This window comes from Gymnoscopelus microlampas, assembly GCF_963454915.1.
Source record: "Gymnoscopelus microlampas genome assembly, chromosome: 24".
Taxonomy (NCBI): Eukaryota; Metazoa; Chordata; class Actinopteri; order Myctophiformes; family Myctophidae; genus Gymnoscopelus; species Gymnoscopelus microlampas.
The window spans coordinates 35,865,393-35,886,342 of record NC_139961.1 but is presented as its reverse complement, the minus strand read 5'-3'; the positions used below and the strand labels follow the sequence as shown (position 1 = coordinate 35,886,342).

The 20,950-nt window shown below is 40.1% G+C and overlaps 1 protein-coding gene across 5 annotated transcripts in view; it reads left to right on the top strand.

The window, feature by feature from the left end:
• LOC311040849 (uncharacterized protein) overlaps positions 1–20,950 on the top strand; it is a 79,402-nt gene that overhangs the window by 19,834 nt on the left and 38,618 nt on the right. For 2 of the 5 annotated variants that reach the window (XM_084051215.1, XM_084051217.1), the window contains exons 2-6: positions 1,361–1,451; positions 2,730–2,766; positions 3,272–3,430; positions 13,009–13,147; positions 15,754–15,819. In XM_084051215.1, the coding sequence (XP_083907341.1) occupies positions 13,053–13,147; positions 15,754–15,819 (161 nt within the window). In that variant the 5' untranslated portion in view covers positions 1,361–1,451; positions 2,730–2,766; positions 3,272–3,430; positions 13,009–13,052. Of the gene's footprint in view, positions 1–1,341; positions 1,452–2,729; positions 2,767–3,271; positions 3,431–13,008; positions 13,148–14,769; positions 15,820–20,950 lie in introns of those variants that run through there. The other 3 variants (XM_084051216.1, XM_084051218.1, XM_084051219.1) reach the window with 3 other exon arrangements.

Here is a 20,950-nt window from a genome sequence, read left to right as displayed (position 1 = left end):
TCTGTGACGCGTTTTGCGTCACAGAAGCGCGCAGCCCCGTGCGCAAGCTCTTGCGCATGCTCGTGAGTCGAGCCCATTGGTCGAAACCGTTTTCGCTCGTTCATGTTGAGGCCCCTAAGCTGCAGTACCATGAATGGCCAGCATGTCCATTTGGCTTCAATGAAACCACTGGGTTCTGGGGGCTTGCAGCCAGCCTGCACTGGTGTGTCACACTGAACTCGGTCCGTGTGGAAACACATACCAAAACATAATAAACATCTCCTTGCATCTGTGCATGGCCGCCATCTACTGGAGGCACTCGGTACTGCTTCCAATACGAATTACGAATTGGCTGAACCACACCGTGGAACAAGAGTCTCTAAATGATCCGTGCACACCCGTGCACATTAACGGCTACATTTGCGTTTATAATTTCTAAGTTGACACACAAATGTTGATACACGAGTTACAAATGTTGATATTTGAGTTACAAATCTGACAATAAGAGTTACGAATTGGACTTTACAAGTACAAATCTGTTTTATGGATACAGATCATTATGAGACTGTTCTCTCAGTCTCAAAATTACTCACACACATCCGTGCACATTGACAGCTACATTTGCATTGATAATGTCTAAGTTGACACACAAATGTTGATATACGAGTTGTACATTTAGAGACACAAATACAAATGACTCTGCATGCATAGGTGATTTTTTTTTTGCAAGTTACGAATCATATGACTAACTGCGAGGTAAAAGAGCCTCATAATTACTCACACAAATCGGTGGAAAGTCACAAATAAATCTCCTTCTAAAATGTATAAGTTGACACAAATGTTGATACACAAGTTACAAATGTTGATATTTGAGTTACAAATGTTGATATTTGAGTTACAAATCTGACAATAAGAGTTACGAATTGCACTTTACAAGTACAAATCTGATTCACACTTACAGACTGTTTGTTACGAATTGCCTGTACGAGTACAAATCTGTTTTACGGATACAGATAATTAAGAGTCTATTCTGATTCCATATGTGTGTGCGCACGCGCGCATGTGTGTGTGCGTGCTCGTTTGTGCGTGTGTACATGTGTGCGTGTGTAGTGTGGGGCTCATGTCTGGCTTGCATTGCCTTCTAGCGTTGGTTCTACAGAATTGCCTCGGGGGCGGTGAAAACAAGCGCTCCCCTTTCAATTTCCCTGGAATTGCCTGTAACATATATATACACATTGTGTGTGTGTGTGTGTGTGTGTGTGTGTGTGTGTGTGTGTGTGTGTGTGTGTGTGTGTGTGTGTGTGTGTGTGTGTGTGTGTGTGTGTGTGTGTGTGTTATAATATGTGTAACTAACTGACACAGTCTTCCTCAAATTTTCTAGGTTGTCCAGCATTACCCCTGGAGGCCCCAGTGGGTCAAAGTCCTTTGTCCTCCCTGATGCATTCGAGGAAGAGAAACTGAAGATGACAGAGGTATATCATTATGTATGTCCATAACAGACCTATATCACTTTGAACAATATATATATATATATATATATATATATATATATATATATATATATATATATATATATATGATCTACACATTGACTGCCATTGCCAGCGATTTTCGTGTGCCTGTAGCCACCATATCTGTTGGCTGTGCTCGTATTTCACCCCAAGGAGGACGGACAATATAAGTTTCCAATTCATCTAACAGGTTAAAATGGAGTTTTTTATACCCTCAATATTTAGATAACTTGTCCAAATTTTTTTTTTTTCCTACACCAATCCTCTTTGCCGAAAATAGTCGAACTACAAGCTCACAACGCCTCGTGCCGCTCTGCGAGGCTTGTAGAGTGTCTATTTCCGGCTAATGTCCCCCTCAAAATAAGGATAGGGTTGAAATGGACCCCCTGTTGAAGACCCCTGTACTAGAGTATGTTTGACATAAATGCCAGAGCTTAAATCAACATGTAAATATGAAATACATACATAAACATCTAGGTAAGATCAGATGTAAGATTAGAGCTAGCCATCGCTAGCATATACTAAAAGTTACCTCAGTTTTGTCAATTATCCTGCTAAATTGTGGTAAAATCTGCGATTCATACACAATCGTACTCTAGGTATCAGTAGTCTGTTGGCTTGTGTTTAACGTAAATATCAAGGAAAGATATAAAGACAATGATATTTTGTTAAAACATATAGCTACTATTAATCCTCCTGAGCTACTAGTTCCAGCCGGTTCCAACAGGGGGCAGAGTCGAACGGGTGGTCTCAAAGACCATACAGGAACAAAGAGAGCCCAGTACTCTAAGGACATGCAATCCCCACTATGCATGATGGGATAGATAGATAATAGGAGAGCATAGTACCATCTCTGAATGTGAGCCATTTAAATGATGATTTCGCTGGTTAAGGTAACTTGACTTCAGTTCTATAAGCTGCAGTTTCAAAACTATTCACTCAATCTAATTAACCAATATCTTGTGTGTTTGCTATGATTTTCTGCTTTCATATGAAATGGAAAAACTGCAAAAATGCTCAATGACTAGTTGTTAATCAATAAGTGTCACAAATCATCCACCTGTATGAATGAGGCATCACCTAATTAATAGTTTGATGTGTAATATTAGCCGACACATTTCTGTATTGTTTATTTGCGTTGTCCTTGGTTTGTAAGGACCTTAAGACAAAAATCCAAAATATGGAACATAGGCTATCTGTCAAAATGTACGTTTCATGATTTTGTCTCATCATTCTTAGGTGCTGTCTGCAAATAGCTCATCGGATGAGCATGATGGTGAGAGACATGCAATGCAAATTCATTCACAAAATGTGATCTATTGATTAGGTCTAAAGCCTTAGGCTTAGGGCTTTATTGTGTTTTTTTCAAAGGATCATGAATTTTAAAAAAAAATGTAATATTTAATATCATATTTTTTATTTCCCTCAAATGTTTTTCAAAAGGTGTGAGCATAAATCAAGCCTCAGATATACTCATTCCAACTAACTTCTCTCTGGCTTATAAAGCAAATTCACCTGTAATACCACATTGTCCTGATTTGCACGTGGCGAGAGAGAGAGATAGAGAGAGAGAGAGAGAGAGAGAGAGAGAGAGAGAGAGAGAGAGAGAGAGAGAGAGAGAGAGAATTTACAGACTATGACTTTCTCTCCATGTCAAAGAAAAATAATTACATTCCTGGAGGTATAGGCAACATGTTTTAGCATAGATCTTTCTTTTCTTTTTTCACTTTACATGAAGTGCTTTTGATTCCGTAGACATTATGATTTTCCTGTTTGAACAGGGAGCTAAAACTGAGGGCCATGATCCAACTTCCTCATCCGCTTCCTGCTCCCAGAAGACAGTGGAAGGAGCGGTGCTGGTCTTCGAGACTCTGGGCAGTAGTGGCAACAGTCACACTTTCCGTATCTACCTCACCTGCAACAGCACATCACATATTAAAGTAAGGATATGTGTTTTTAGAGCTCTTGAAGCCATGGCGCAGTTTAGTGCAAAGAAACTCCTCTGAAAACTGAAAATTGTTAAGAATAGTTCTTACTAACGCTGCTGCATAATCATCCTCAGATCTACAGTGCCTGTAAACGATAACAAGGAATAATTTACTACCTATGTCCTGCCAAGTGTGTTAAGACACAGTACATGGACCTCTGAGGGTTATATGTCCACACAGAGACAGTTTAGAGGATCTACACCATGCATTTAAAAATATATATTTAATATTTAATGTCATATTGTTTATGTCCCCCAAACGTTTTTTTAAAGTATCAATACTGCAATTTGGAAATACTCTGTTACAAGTCCAAGTCCGGGATTAAAAATGTACTTGAGTAAAAGTATAAAAGTATTTGCATCAAAATGTACTTAAAGTACCAAAAGTAAAGATACTAATTATACAAAATGTCCCATTTCAAGTTTTCAAATGTATACAAATCTTTTGAAAATAGCAGATCTACAAGCTCACAATATGTCGCATGGTGACGCATTGTTTTTTTCTCTCTGATTTCTAAAGCCTTTTCAACTGCAATGAAAAAATAAATCTATGCCTGCAATGCATATTATTTCTCTCATAAACCTGGTGATTTTCTAATTTAGGCATTTTTACAGACTTACCTAAACAATACAAAACAAAATATCACGAATACAATGCCAAGAGAACAGTGTAGTGCAGTGGTTCTCTACCTGTGGTATGGTACACGAGGCCCCCGCTGGTGGTACGCAGAGCAACCTCCCCAAAAAAGAAAAAAAGTGGGAACTGAGATATAAAATAATATAAAAACGTATAATAGGCTACTATTGAAATACTTCTATGAATTATGTATAACTTTTGCTTTCCTGTGATGCGGTCACGGTAGTAACCGGCAGACTCGCCCCTAAACACGCTAGCCCCCATTTTTTGGGACCAAAGAGGTGCATCAGAGGTGCTTGTATTCTTATTTGTTTTACTGAGGATAGGGTTAGAAATAAGTTTAAGGTTAGGCATATGGTTTACTGAGATTACGTTTAGGAATAAGGTTATGTTTTGTTTAGGCGTAGTTTACTAAGGTTACGTTTAGGAATACCAGGTGAATACCGCCGGATTTGCCCCGGGGCGACTGTGTTTTGGGGCGAGCGTTTTGGTATTTGTCACAATCACAAGGATCACAACAAGCTAAACAGTGGCAAGATACTAATAAATAGCGGAGTTAAAATGATACAATCGTGGCTCAAAACTGGAACTAAGTGTGGATCAAGAGGAGAATATTTTGACCAGCAGCAAGTAGAAACTGTAGTGGTGGATGTCTTGGGTCACAGAACAGCACTTGCTCCAGGAGTGCCAGTGAAATCGCACCCGGCCCGGTCACAGACTCCCAGCACCAATGGACCCTAAGCCCCACCCACTCCAATGTGACTGGTGGTGCGAAGTTAGTCACACCCAGGCCTGGCAGCACCTGGCAAGCTCTGCTTTTCACCCATTGACTTGCATGTTAAATGACGGCTTTTCCCCTTAACACATCCACCGCCAAAGGTTAATCTCATAATGTACTCACCAGTGCCAAGGTTTTATTGTTGTTTTTTGTTTTTTTCACGTCGCCATAGACCCCGTTAAAATCCTTAAGAAAGCGCGATGCACTGTTTGTAAACATCGTGCACATGTCCCTGTGTCTCCCAGTGCAGACCACGTGTCAAACGGGGCATCCATGTTGTAGTTAGAACGGTTTATGTTAAACAGTGATGACCGAGGAGAAAAAACTACAAGAGAGAAAATGAGAGTTTTTGTGTGCGCTTTAGAATGGAGGCCGACGGGAACGGCAAAACCGGATCGCAAATAGTTCCGTTCCGGTGGTGTTACACTGAAAATGGTCCATGTAGAAAATTGAAAAAAAAAAAAAAAATCGAAAAAAAGGAAAAAGCACCCGGACCGTAGCACTACGGTCTCGGCGCTTAACAGTTGGATTTAATGGACCGTAGGACTACGTTCTTGGCGTTTAATGTGTTAAAAATAATCGATAATTTCAGGAGCAAGAGCTTCAAAATCTCTTCTAAATCTAGTCAACAAGGCCTGCAGTAGGCTATGCACTGGACAAATGTGCATGACATTATTTCAATAAACTAAAAACATGGGAAATGTTAGAGGGAGTAATAGCCATGGATACACGACGGTCGACTGTCACGACCGTCATGGATGAACTTCAACCTGGTGTTTGCACTTTCTCCATTTATGGCCCGTACATCTACATAAATGTTCATATTTCAAATATAAAGTGCTTATCCCATGGCCACGGATGTTACATTTATGTACGGGCTCTCAGAAGTACCCGTATCATCCGTATTGTTCAATAAAAAGCATTTTAATCTGATCGGTGGCCATTTTCTCCATATCTCTGCTGTCCGGCCGGAACCAGCTAACTCCAAAATGGTAATTGTTCAGGAAATGAAAAACAAAATATATTTTTTTCAGAAAATTAAGAAAACCTTATATTTTTAAAACAAAGCAATACTGCCTCATCAAACTTGGTATTGTGACTTTATATATTATCAGATACTTGCATGTGTCATTATATTATCACCACTTTACCCAAATCCTGCTCAAGTGGAGTTAGGAGGTTTTGTCCATCATTGAGTGCGCCATCCTCATATACTAAGTATAGATCAAGCTGAATACTGTACTTAAACAACTTTTATTTTAACATGCATTGGAAACATCCATGGATCTAACTGTTATCACTGTTGTTCTTCTACAGTTGAGTACAACAAACAATTCTGCCTCAATACCAGAGGTGGACAAAGTACTCAACCCCAGTACTTGAGTAAGAGTACAGATACTCCTGGTCAAATTTACTCCACTACAAGTAAAAGTAGCTCAGTGAAAATGTTACTCAAGTAAGAGTAAAAAAGTAATTGCTTTTAAATATACTTAAGTATTCAAAAGTACATGCTTTTAAAAATACTTAAAGTACAAGTAAAAGTAAAAGTCCTTTGAAGTCCTCGACTACCTCGAGCCAGATCCTTGAGGCAGATCCTCCTGCACTCCATTTCTACTGCCAGTAGTAGTTCCCTTACATTCTCTGCTGTGTCTGAGACTCGGGTAATGTCATCTGTTAGTCAGTCATCATGATGGGAGTTACTAGCTTATCAATCAATCAATCAATCAAACCGTATTTATAGAGCACATTTCCACGCAACCTTAGTTGACCAAAGTGCTGCACAGGTAAAAGAAAAGCAATACATCAAATCAAAGAACAAAAACCCCAGTGAACCCCAGTGCCTCAAAAGAGATTTTTTTTCTCATGAGGAAATAACAGGAGTCACACATGAGTGACACATCGCTGACAAAGCTGCACTCAGATCACATTAATTATATTCCAGTTCTTAAAGTACTTTGGTACAAATTCTCAGATCCAGGGCCATCAACTGTGACCTTTTTGTCAAGATACAATAATATTCAGCTTCAACAATTAGGACATGGAGCTAACTTTAAACTGCGGCCATCTGTCCTATAAAAAAATAATCATAATAAAAATAAATGCATAGAGTAACTGTCATGAATGGCGTTTTGATTACCGTGATTACACATATTTTTTCATCAGATTACAAGTAACATCTGGTGATTACCTTACATGCTCATTCTGCATGCATACAGTTGACATAGAAAACAGAACATTCTCTCTGTTCAGTGTATGTTTGTGCAGAGACCTGCAGACATTAGCGCCAATCCTGTGGGTGCCGGGGAGCCCGAGCGGCCAATGAGAAAGCCGAGCACCCACAGGAAATGTGTCGGTCGGATGACTATTGTGTGATGCTTTGTAACGTGCACAGGATGCATGATGTACCCGCTCTGATACCGTGTGTTATTGTGAACAGATTTCTGTCATTCAAACTCTCTCCCTGTAATCTGCAAAGTCCTTATACCAGTTATGGTTTCATCATCAGCCAATAATCAAATTGTATGACTTGAAATGTAGTTAAAAAAAAACTTTTGCACACCTACTGGGACAAGTGCGTAGGAGCAGGCAGCCAGTGAATGAGACAGGAAAGAATGATGATCGTGCACACTGTCTTCACTTACAGCAAAAAAGTATTTTATTGCAAGTACAATGTTTCCAACTGACATTCATCAGGTATTTCTGATTAAGCGGTTAAAACTTGGTTGATGTGTGTGTGCTGTGGCTACCCACCCAACATAAATCGGCATCCATGCCTGCAGTCAGAGATGGTGGTTGCAGAGAGGCAGGTGTTGTTTGCAAGAAATGTTCTTTGTGACCACATCCTCTGCTCTCATGAGAGCAGAGGTTTCATATCTACCCACACGCACAACCGTTAACAAAACAAGATGGCGCCGACATGCACAGCGGTGAACTTCACCCTGTCAAAACAAGATGGCAGACAGACAAGTCGACTTGCTTGGTCTCCACACAAACAACCTTTGATTTCCCATACTGACACATCAGGTCACAATTCATGTCAGATCCTGTGTCTTGGTGAGACATGACCTTTGACACAATCTCTAAGAAGAGCAGGGAGACAAAATATAACCACCCCAATTGGATAAGTTATATTGTATTAACATACTCTACCATACAGATTTGACAAAATTACATTTCATTCATTAAAAAAAAGTTACATAGTGCCTCTTTAAGTAGATCTCATAACTCTTGTTTCAGAGAAGTAACTCTCTGAAACCACCTGCACTGCATGCACTGATGTGCTTGTAGAACCACTACGTTATACAAAGCCTGCAGAAACACCTATAAAAATGAAAATAGAAATGACTGAGTAATCAGAACTAAATACTTTTACTCCTATACAACCATACAAGATGTAACAAAGAGGCGAGCGGAGAGGGAAGCCAGAAACATGCTAGTGTGAGAGCAGTAGTGTGGAAAAAACAGCCAACTTAAAAGTACTCAGTACTTTACAGCCTTCTTAGAAATATACTTGAGTAAAAGTAAAATATTTGTCTCGGAGATGTACTCAAGTAAGAGTAATAAGTATCAAAAAAATCTAATACTCAAGTAAAGTACAGATCCTCAGAATCTGTACTTAAGTACATGCGTACGTGCGTGCGTGCGTGCGTGCGCGCGCGCGTGCGTGCATATCTCTGTGTCTGTCTGTCTGCCTGCCTGCCTGCCTGCCTGCCTGTATCTATCTTTATACACTGTTTACCTTCTGCAGCAAGAGGAGGGGTTAGGTAGTTTAAGCCCAGCCCCTAATTCCTGTAGGCCTATCCCACATACATAAACATGAATACTGAAGGATCGTGGCCGAACCCCCCGCCAACATCCTGGTATAACATTAGCATGTATTCCCTGTATGACATATACAAGTTATTAATATACAAAATATAACCTGTTTGATAACTCTGGTTCAGCATATCTCAAGCTTTAGAATAAGTCCACACACATTATACATTCATGATTGCAAAGAAACAGCAGTTAGAAATACAATGAGTCAACAAAAGACAGCAGTTACTTTAAGACTGAATACTTCCCTTAACTGACGTTTCTCTTTGTTAACAACACAGGTCATAGTTATCAAGACTTTAATCATTTTAACTACTCATTTAAAAGGCTCTTAGTAGTGTTATTTTGCCAGCATTAAAGTTAAACACTTAAAACTCTCCACCTTCTTGTCAAAAGGTGGGTGTCTTCTGCAGACATCCTGTCCCTGGATTACCATCCACGCATTCACTATCTGTGGCCAGCTCAGGTGAAAATGGCCCCGTTCCGTTCCGGGGCCATTTTCCCCGTCGGCCATCTTGGCCGGCAGCGTTCCAAAATACCGGCCAACACACAATTTTACCGGCCACATATTAAATAACATTATTTAACACTTGTGACATTACTATTATGTTTGTTTGCAAAACTACATGTTTAAAAGATAAAGCCAAATGCAGTGTTGTAAACCGAATATTTTATTGTGGGCTACAAAATGAAATTACAGAATACTTCGTTGCCTCAAACTATTAATTAGACGAAGTCGGACCTATGAACGAAATGAGCTGCAGCTGCTGCCAGAATAATAGCAAACAAAAATAGCAGTCTTATTGAAGGGCTAAAATAGCCAAAATTAGACTGAGATTAAATGGATAAAACAATAACACATTATTGCACATTGCACATTAAATCAAATTACCGAAATTAACTCAACTGTTGCAGTCAGTTTAAAAAAAGAAAGAAAAGACGAGCCTTAATTAATGCAGCCTTTACAGGCCTAGATTGATAGGCATATTTAACTAAAACAAAGTAGGCTATTGCCAAAATTAGACTGAGATTAAATGGATAAAACAATAACAAATTATTGCACATTAAATCAAATTATCGAAATGAACACAACTGTTGCAGTCAGTTTAAAAAAAAGAAAAAGAAAAGACGAGACGAGACGCCCAATTAATGCGGTCTTTAGCAGGCCTAGATTGATAGGCATATTTAACTAATTTAACAAAGTAGGCTATTGCACCTTTACATTTTATTAAGCAAATATAACAGAAAATAAATACCTATTTAAGGAATAAAGAAAACAAAGTAGGCTATTGCACCTTTACATTGTATTAAGCAAATATAACAGAAAAGAAATACGGTGCGTCTGTTGCTGTTTTCAAATTGTTTAGCTGCTGGTGCGTGGTGCTGCTCTATATAGGCCTATTTGCGACGTGATTTTGCGGCTGTGAAATGCGCGGTGTTCACTCTCCATTCCGACATCTCACCACTCCGACTAGTGGCTTCCGCGTGCGGTTAGGGTTAGGTATAGGGTTCGTCAACGTCGGAAAGGCGACATGTCGGAAAGGAGAAATGCACCCGAAATGCGCTGCTGCCTTTGCGAAGTTGAACGTGTTCAAGTCTTTGGTCCAGCTAGAAAAACGCATCAAACAAGTCACCTTTTCTTCAAGAAGCCGGCTTCTCATCAGCGTTTTTATCCTATTCTGAAGGGAAAATCCCCTTTCCGCTGGAACGCTTGACACAGGGATGGTGCATGCAATCTTTGCGAGTTTAGCCCAATCGGGGTACATGTCGCCCAGGTCCTTGATAAGCGCCTGGCAGCCTGTGGTGAACCCTAATCCACCGTATGCACTGAGTGCTGTCATCATTGGCACCGCGTCTCTGCGCACATCTGAGGCGCAGATAAAAGGTGTGACAGTCTGTCCCTCTGCCTGCGTCTCTTCTCCATAGTGCTCCAGGAGCTGATCGATGGCTGGCTCTGCATATTCTTGAAACTCTGTAAAGATTTTTTTTCTCAATTAGCCAACGGCTTTTAGCACATTCATTGCCTTCTATATAATGCACTAGAACTTGAAATTGAACATGAACTATTTTTTAGGAGAATAGCCTGACTGATGAGTGCTATATAGGCTGTAGCCTGTTGGGCACAATTATACGGTTTTAAATGCACACCAAATGCAAATATGAATGAAAGAATGACTCACCCTGGCTGCTGCACGGGTATCTGGTAGGATTTAACAAGACATCAAAGCAGTTGATGATATCCAGGTCGTTTTCGGGGAATCGTTCCTTCAAAGCATCGCTCAGGTGCTGAATGTACTTCTCTCTGACAGAGTCAAATGCGTGGATGAACTTCTGATCTGTCTGTGTGAGTTTAATATCCTTGAAGACACCATCAGAAGCAACATCTGTTCTTCTTGGCCCGGGCTCTCTTTTAGCTGTGTTAGTGCTGCTATGGAGGCTTGTGCCATTGGTCTGATGGTGGCTAAATTCACATCTTCTTTTTGAAAGACCAAATTCAGCTTTGTCATGACTGGGAGCACGTCACATAACATGTGGGTCATTGCAATGAAGTGATATGACTGGATTTGATTCTGTATCCCACAGGCTTGTGGATTTCCCCCATCTGCCTCTTCAGTTAGTTCCATCACCAGCGCAGGCCAGTTCTTTTTTATGGCATTCACTGCCCTGTCTAGTGACAGCCAGCGGACTGCGCAGTGGTGTTTTAAACTTGTCATGTCCTCGTCGTTTAAGTTGGCACTAAGTTGACAGAGTCGGTTTGTTCTGCTGGCGGAGTGCATAAAATGAATAAACGCGGCTTTCTCCATATCACTGACAGAGTCACTGTGTTTATACAGGCTCGTGTCGTTTTGAAAGTCGGGGGCTTTCAGCGATTTTAGCAACCCTGTCATTCCACGGAATTGATGGCAAGCGATGTCATTTTTAGCCAAATGTAACACAACTTTGAGCTGTGATATAATATGAGTTGATCTGAGGATGACTTCTTGGCTTTATCACAGTGCTCTTGCATAGCATGTTGTTGCAGCCTCAAACTCACTGCTGCCATGTGATCGCTGCATTTGCTGTGTTCATTTATCACTCCCCTTTTAATGTTGGTTGAACCTTTTGTAAATCCATTCACCTTTCCTGCTTTCTGGCAGAATGTGCAGTACATTTTGTCTACACCGTCAACTGTGTCTCGTGTCAGCCATGAGTATATTTCCAACCACTCGTCCCTGAAAGATCGATTCGTTTTCTGTTTCTTTTTAGCTGGCCCTGTATCACTAATATCAACGTCTTCTTCATGTTCTTCAACCCTTTCCTCTTCATGGGCCTGCTCTTCGTTTGTTTTATTAGTGGAGGTTTTAAAGAATTTGGTGAGGGATGTTTGCTTTTTCGGCGCCGCCATTGCATCACCTGCTTGAGTGTGTCTGTCACTCTGACTGTGTGTGTTTGTGTGTGTGTGTGTGTTTACCGCGGGGCGCAGATTCGGTGCTCCGCTGCAACTACAAATGGAGAATTTGCGTTCAACATAATGCTCTATATGATTTCAATGTTATATGGTTGTCTTCATATAAAATGTTGTTAGGCTACTACTTTATTTATTATCCAAATAATAATTTTAATATAAATGCACTATTTATATATATATATTTAACACTTTACCAACCGGCCACGGTGGCCGGCAGTGTTTTCAAATACCGGCCAATTCATATTTTAACCGGTCAATGGCCGGTAAATACCGGCTAACGGAAACCCTGGGCCAGCTGCCTCTCACAAGGGAACAATGGTTATTTTAATCCGTTCAAATTAAGACAAAAGCCTGGCCCTGGGGTTACAGTGTGTCGACACCTAGGTTCTGAAGTTCTACATATCAGTGCAGAGGAACAAAAGGATTAGGTGAATCGATCGCATCTCAGCCTCAGCCTGCATAAACAGATGGGGGGATGTCCCCATTTTCAACTCCAAGCACTGTTAACTGCGAAAACTCAAAGTCACCTAGTACTGTATTTCAAGATTAAATACAATTACTTATATGGAACAACGTGCTTATGTTTGAAAATGATACCTCACTTATTAACGTGATGTTTGTTTAAAGTGCTACTCCAGCAGGATTCTCTTGAGTCTTGATTCACTGAGTGGTCTTTCTGAACTGTCTTGCATTCTAAAAGGGAGAAAAGAATGATGCAGGTCAATAATGGAAACGCAATGACATGAAAAACACAATCGACTATATACAGGACATATCTTGTTAATAACTCTTTCTTTCTCCCCCTCCCTCTCTCTTAAATGGTTTTGACTGGACCTGGGTGTCTCATTTCAGAAATATTGAAGCTTGTCATCATCACCACCATTGCTCTCATCACCATGATGGCAAGAGACACCATCGACATTGGCATCAACACCATTGCTGCCATCAGCATTCCTGCCATCATCGCCATTGCCATCGCTGCCATCATAAGGTTTATCAATACTACTAGCATCTGCACAATTTGTCTGTGGTGCTACCAGTTGGTTAATGTTAGCTCTAAAATCACTGGCAATGCTGCTAGTAACAGCTTATTGTGTAAAACACACAGTTAAAGGTAAAGCAAGTGTTTGCTTTTTGATAATATAAGTGTTAAATCGCTCTAGTGTGTGTGTGTTTGTTCAGTAACAGGGGTGTCCCTGTCTCTCCAGCTCTTTAATAAGCAGACACATTTTCAGGTTGGGATACTAATTTCATCCAATCAGGAGAGAGAACTCAGGATACAGGATAAACAAGTGAAATTAGACAAAGAAATGAAATGAAGAAGAAACTGGAACACTATAAAATTGAAGCTGATACATGGGTACTGATTGGCTGAAAATGTCTGTCTACTATAGAGCTGGAGATACAGGGAGACTCCTGTTTATTGTTTTTTTTTAAGTAAATAATATCACTTACATTACTTTTAATTTCAACAGTTTATTTATTAATATCTTATTTTCCTCCTGTTTAAAATGGTGTGCGCTGTTTTTATAGCTTCTATTTGTCGCATATACATGCTCTTGGAGCATTCTCTCTGTATTGAGAAAGTGGGATGAGCTTATTTGTGTTTGTCTGTATTGACTTGGACGGTGGGGCAAACATATTTGCAAGTATTTCTTAGACAATGTTGGGAAATATTTGTTTATTTATTTATTAGGGGTATAACGATTCGCCAAATTCACGGTTTGGTTCAAACCTCGTTTTATTTTATTTTATTTATTTATTTTCAAAAGTGGTAGATTCTGGGTTTTAATAAATACCAATTTCTAATATCAATTTACAATTTAGAAATTTAGCAGACACTCTTAATCCAGAGCAATTTACAGTAAGCAAGGTAAACACGAGATAATACATCAAATTCATAGACATAGTTATATAGGATCATAGGTAAACCAAGAACCTATCATCAGTCTAAACAGTACGATATAAAATAATAAGAAGAAGAAGACAAAGAAGAAGAATCAAACATCCCCTCCATTTGCTCATCTGAGCCATTTGAGCAGCCATCTGCTATGTGCAGCAGTCAAATTAACTTTCCATTTTATACGTACCATATATGCTGAACAGTGTTGTGCCTGAACGCGTTCAATGAACTTGAACGATTGTTCATGAACTCGTTCATATTTTGGGCGAACGTGAACTGAACGTACTGTATATCCGCTAGATGAACGTTATTGTGAATGCGTTCATTCTGGCGTTAGTGAACGGCGCTCTCTCACAGTATAACTTTGTTCAAGAGTGTGCCAAATTTCCATGGTTATATCGGTTTGTCATGTTGTATTTCATCCTATCCTGTGTTTCCGAGGCGCCTTGAACACACCATCAGCCAAAAAAATAAAAGCCGGGCGGGCTCTGACATTCATCTGCGCAGCGCGGAGTGAACCCACTCAGCCTCAGTCTACGTGAAGACTACAGACTAACTATGCAGCACTCGTGATTACAGATAGCCCCTCGGATTAAAAATCCAAGAGAAGCCCCACTTAGCTTTATAAAATCCCTGTCCGTTTATCAGTTGTTGTGTCACTGTAGCACGCTGAGTGATAATGATCCACAGCTGTGTTGTTCTTCTTGCAGAGTCTCCGACGCAAGATCATTTTTGTAATGATACAACGCAAGCTTCTGCGTTGTATTAACTACACACACGTATGAACAACAACGTTGCTGGGACCGGTGCACTGCTTGTGTTTAAAACAAAGTATTTTCCACTGTTTCACAACTTTTCACTGTTGATGCAGTTTATTTCTCTCTCTCTGCTGCTGCTGCTGCTGCTGCTGCTGCTGGGCTAGAGCCTAATGTATACTTCACAGCACAACGGTGTCCTAATAATATTAGTAATACTAATAGTATTACTATTAGTAATAGTAGGCCTAATAATCTGACACATAGTTTCAGTGTTAAAACGGATACAATAATTGCGGTCTGTGGTTTTATATGGGCTGTGGCAATAATTTTGACAAATAATAGCTCGCAGAAACGTATTGAAAAAAATATATATATAATAGGTCATTTTTGGAACCATGAACTTTTAGTTCAAATTTTGGAATTATGAACTATGAACTGAACTGGTTCATTTTTAAATTTGTGAACTATGAACTCAACTAGTTCATGTAGAAAGTGAATTTTCCCAACACTGATGCTGAATACTTCTCTGTCTCTATCTTTTCTATCTATTACCATATCTCTGCTGTCCGGCAGGAACCAGCTAACTCCAAAATGTTAGTTAGGAGGTTTTGTTCACCATTGATAAGAACAGCTGAATGGAACTCCAAGCTCACAATGAGGTTGAAGGTCAAAAGGGGGTGGAGCCTGGAGTCAGCAAAACCAGCTGTTTAGCAGAACATTTGAGGATCCAATGGAGTTAGCTGGTTTTGTCAGAAGCACTTTTTAATGCTTTTCATTGGTTCAATATTTTTTTTACCAACACACAGACGTAAAGGGTGTTCAATGGCCCTGATTTATGAAAAAACATGCAAAAGCGTCAAAATGGAGTTAGCTGGTTTCTGCCGGACAGCAACGACTGTTTGTTTCATGCGTGCGTGTGTGTTTGTTTGTTTTTAGACTCTCCCCAGATGAGGATAGTTTTCGTTTCAATCCGGAAGTGGACACAACAAAGGGAGAATACAGGTAACTCATCCTATACAGCTTCATTAGTAGCCTACCTTCCTATAGATGTAGAAGTTGTGTCTTTGCAGTCTGGCCGTCAAAGGGCCTTTTTTGGCTGAAGTGTGAAATGTTGTCTAAATATATTTATTTATTGTCCAAAATAATGTCTGTATAGGCTACATACATTCATGAAATATGGAGTCAGAACAGTCTCATAATGAGTAAATGCACAAGTCCTAATGAGTAAATGCATGAGTCCATTTTTTATTCACACATTTGATTTTTGAATGAACAAGTTCTGGTTTGCATGTGTTTTTTTGGTTCAGCACTACAAATGCGATGCTTTGCGTTCGTGTTTCAAGTCCACAGCTTTAAATCCACAGTCTGTGTATTAAAGTCACGTTTGTGTTTTGTGTTTGAAATCCACAGTTTAAAATTCACAGTTTGTATTTTGTGTTTCAAATCCACAGCTTTAAATCCACAGTTTGTGTATTAAAGTCACATTTAGATTTTGTGTTTGAAATCCACAGTTTAAAATTCACAGTTTGTATTTTAAAGTCACATTCCAGATGCTCTGCTTCACAAATATAATTCTCTATTTATCTCCAAAACATTCAATTTACAAATGCACATTGAATTAACTACAACACAAATCGGTTGGTGTGCATTTACACACTGCTTCTCTGTGGTGGATCTCCTCTGTGCATTCACAAATCTTTTTGAGACTGACCTGATGGTGGACGTAGACGAACGTCATCATTGGCTGATAAATCTGTCAATCAAAATCATGATTCTGATTGACAGGTTCATCAGCCAATCAGACGGATTCGCTTTCAGCCAATCATAAGTGCTCTTACGTTTTCTCCGACAATCAAATGGCCACTATAGAGGATATGCAAGTGCGTTGCGATTCCGCTGGAACACGCCCCTCTCTGCTGACTGAGTGGCAAAACAATGAAGCATGGCACGGTGTAGTAATGAAACCGGTATCAAAACAAACGAGTATTCGGTTGAATTAAAGTCAGTTGGACTCGACAGTGATCCTTATGACTTACCGAAGAACCAGTGGTCCACCACGGACATTAACATGTGGCCAGATATCAATTTTGGTGACATTTATATGTACTTAATCTCGTCGCCGGGTAAATACACACAGCAGAGTCTAGAAGCTTGGAAAAGCCTTGATGCTTGGGCGTTCTTCAAAGCTGGATTTGTTGGCGAAATTAAGGTGACCAGGACACCGAAGGATATTCTGGTTGTATGTGGACAGGTGTGTACTTTTTTAAACTTGTAAACTTTTATTGGAAATTTGTAATCTAGCATTCTAGCTCTACTTTTGCAGTAATGGTGGCCATACACTACGAGATAATCGGGCTAAAAAAACAACCCTCCCGAGTATCGGGGGGGCGTGTCTACCCCAGCCTAGATCGGGGGCGAATCTCGGGCATAAACATCGTCTAGTGTGAGGGTTGAAAGATCCAATCTGAACCCTCCCGAGTTGCTCACAAGACGATCGCGGCCACTCCGATCACGTTCAAAATAGTTTGATATTTCGACTGAAAACCCCTCCCCTCGGGTGAACCCCCCCTCCCCCCTTTTTTTGTCATCATCAAAATCATTTAAAAAAATGTTTGATATTTATCTGGATCGCTACTGAACACCTGGCGCGGGTCGGATCGAGAGAAATACGGCCGCTGTTCCAACACCGCAATGACACACACACACACACACACACACACACACACACACACACACACACACACACACACACACACACACACACACACAGTTTATGTAGGATGGACAACCATGTGCAGCTGCGGTGGATCCATGTTTTATATTAAAATACATTATTTTGATAATGATTTTATTATTTTCATTTTAAAATATGGACTGACAGTCCTATCGCTATTATGATATCTATAATGTCCATAGAGAATATATCCCCACCTGAAAGATGCTTATTAAACTTTATAACTTGCCTGGTACCATTCCATGCTTCATCTTGCCGTCTAAAATTATATTCCTTGGCTTGCAAACATCCAAAACGTGTGTAGCCGATGAAACACAACAGATTTGCATTGATGACACCATGAGAAACTCATGAGCGCACTGGCCAATACAAACTAATAGGCGAGTGCGCTCTGGTCTATGGCTCTGGTGCGCAATTTCCGAACGCACTGCTGCTGTCAAATGTGTCCATATTCATCTTTAAATGCCCTGTTTTCAGCACTGTCTGTCACATATCTTTTATACACTTTTATACTGTTTATACTTTTGGATAGTGTCATTTCTCTTGTTAACGAGCAGATTAATGTTTAGCGATCTCAAGCAGTCTGTCTCTCCATAAGTAGCAGCTGCAATCCATCCAGTAACGACCAATTTATACTTCGACGTACAACGGTCAATGCATGGTGGGAAAAGTACTCAGATATTTTACCAAAGTAAAAGTATCAATACTGCAATATAGAAATACTCCGTTACAAATAAAAGTCCGGAATTCAAAATTTACTTGAGTAAAAGCACAAAAGTATTAGTATCAAAATGTACTTAAAGTACCAAAAGTAAAAGTGCTGTTTGAAAATAGCAGATCTACAAGCTCACAATGTGTTGCGATGCCATGCATTGTGAGCTTGTAGATCTGCTATTTCTCAAATAGCCTATGTAGGCCTATAAAATAGGGCTAAAGTGGTTAATGTATGTTTTATAATATAATAATTGATAATAGCAAAGTATCTAGTAACTAAAGTTTTCAAATGATTGTAGTGGACTTGTAGTACACATTTTTTACCGTTGGGGTGTAGAAGTAGGCCTAATACAATAGTACTGAAAATTGGCAATACTCCAGTAAAGTAAAAATACCTAAAAAATTGTACTTAAGTACAGTACTTGAGTACATGTACTTTGTTACTTTACACCACTGACAACGGTGTTGCGCCCCGAATATATTCAATCTGCGCTGCCTGCAGTGTGAGCTTGTGGATTTGCAAAGCGATCCTGATGAATCATGCTTAACTAGAAAAAGTGCTCCTCGGAGCACAGGTCTCCGCCAGGTCAGGTACGTTATTCTGGCCTCCTGGTGGCGCTATAATAGGCCAATGTGAAAAGGGTGCCATTTATTCTTAGGTCTTTCACGGCAATCAGACACTGCATTCACGATTTGAGGCATTTTGTTCCAAAAATGTGTTTTGCTAAATTAGACCTGCTGGTGGCGCTATAACAGGCCAATGTGAAAAGGGTGGCATTTCTTCCTCGGCCTAGTGGGAATGTGTGTGTGAAATTTCACGGAAATCGCAAGCTGCATGCATAGTTTGAGGCATTTTGTTCAAAACGGACCAATCCTGCAAACTTTGGAAGCCAACCATAGGCAATCAGGATGGAATATGGGAAATCGGACAGATCCATGTTGATCACATGACTATAGAGATACTGTGTACCGATTTGCATGATATTTGGATAAAATCTGTAGGAGTATGTAAAAAAATGTGTTTAGCACAAATCGGCCTCCTGGTGGCGCTATAACAGGCCCATGTGAAAAAAATTGGGGCAGAGGTTCTGAATTGGCATCCAGGGAGTGTGTGTGCACAGTTTCGGAGCGAACGGACGAACGGTGCCGGAGATTAGCTGGTAACACACACACACACACACACACGGACGGACGGACGGACGGAGGGTAAAACATAGCGGAGACAATAATGTGACGTTGTAGCCTATGTCTGGCATTGGCAGAAGTGGTATATAATGAGAATAAAAGTAAAATCATTCAAATTATTGAATGATTATAATGAGGACGGTAGGCTTTGCTACATGGTCAGTCTTGGGGTGGACGGGGGGGGGGGCTCGTTTATTATGCCACCTAATAGCTTACATTTTGATTCATTCTCTGTGAGAGTATCACAAATGTGTGCCAAATATAAGACGTTCTGTATTGACTCTTGGAGTTCCAGTAGGCTACATTTGTTAACTATACATTTCCTTTCATTATGTTCTGGCCCGCCATCTAATGCTTTAGAAAAAAAACATTCATGTTGGTGCACCCTTCGTAGTTCTTAAATCCATGAAAAAAAAGCATTATTTTTCGTCGCACAATGGTTTCGAGTGGTTATTAGCTGTAGAATACAACTCTAGACGTTTTCAATCTACGAGAGTTGTAGGGTTCACCCCCCCATGGACATAAGGACTTTCTGCACTATGCCCCGTAGACACTCCAAACATGTAAAAATTGAAAATAAAGGTGCTTACCCCCACACCGCAAATGTGAACTATCACTACGGGGTAGTAGTTTAATGTAATAATCCATATCTTTCAATAAAGAGGTGTTTTAATGCCGTCTGTGGCCGATTCTGTCGGAAGTTCCCAATGGGCGGTAGTGACTCGCCCATCTGGTGAAACCCGGAATTACACTCAATGTAAACAGGAAGTAAACGAGGGTCAAAAAATGGCATTCGGCCACAGACGGCATTAAAACACTTCTTTATTGAAAGATATGGATTATTACATTAAACTACTACCCCGTAGCGAGAGTTAACATTTGGGGCGTGGGAATAAGCACCTTTATTTTCAATTTGTACATGTTTGGAGTGTCTACGGGGGGTGAACCCTACAACTCTCGTAGATTGAAAACGTCATAATCATAAATACGTCTACGAGAGTTGTATTCTACAGCTAATGCGATATATAAGACCACAAGTAGCCTACCGTGAATGAGACGCGTTGTGAGCTTGTAGATCTGCTCTGACGCGGTGCACTGTGTGTGTGTGTGCGTGTGTGCGTGCGTGCGTGCGCGCGTGCGTGCGCGCGTGCGTGCGCTGCGCTGCTCTGCTCAGGAGCGCAGCTGGCTGTCGGAGAAAAACACTGAAATGACATATGAAAATGTACGGATTGTAATGTGTAACTTTATTTAATATCAAAATAATATAGGCTACTGATATAATATCTTATATAATTATAATTATTAATAATTCATAATTATTATTTTTTTAATATAATTTTCTATGTATTATTGCTGTTCGGGCAAGCCCGAGAATCTGGATAGAATCTTGTAGTGTGAGACGTCCCCGATTTTTTTAATCGTGTAGTGTGTGCATGTTAAGATAATCTGATAAGAGAATCTTGAAAGATTATCTTGTAGTGTGTGATGATACCCGATTTA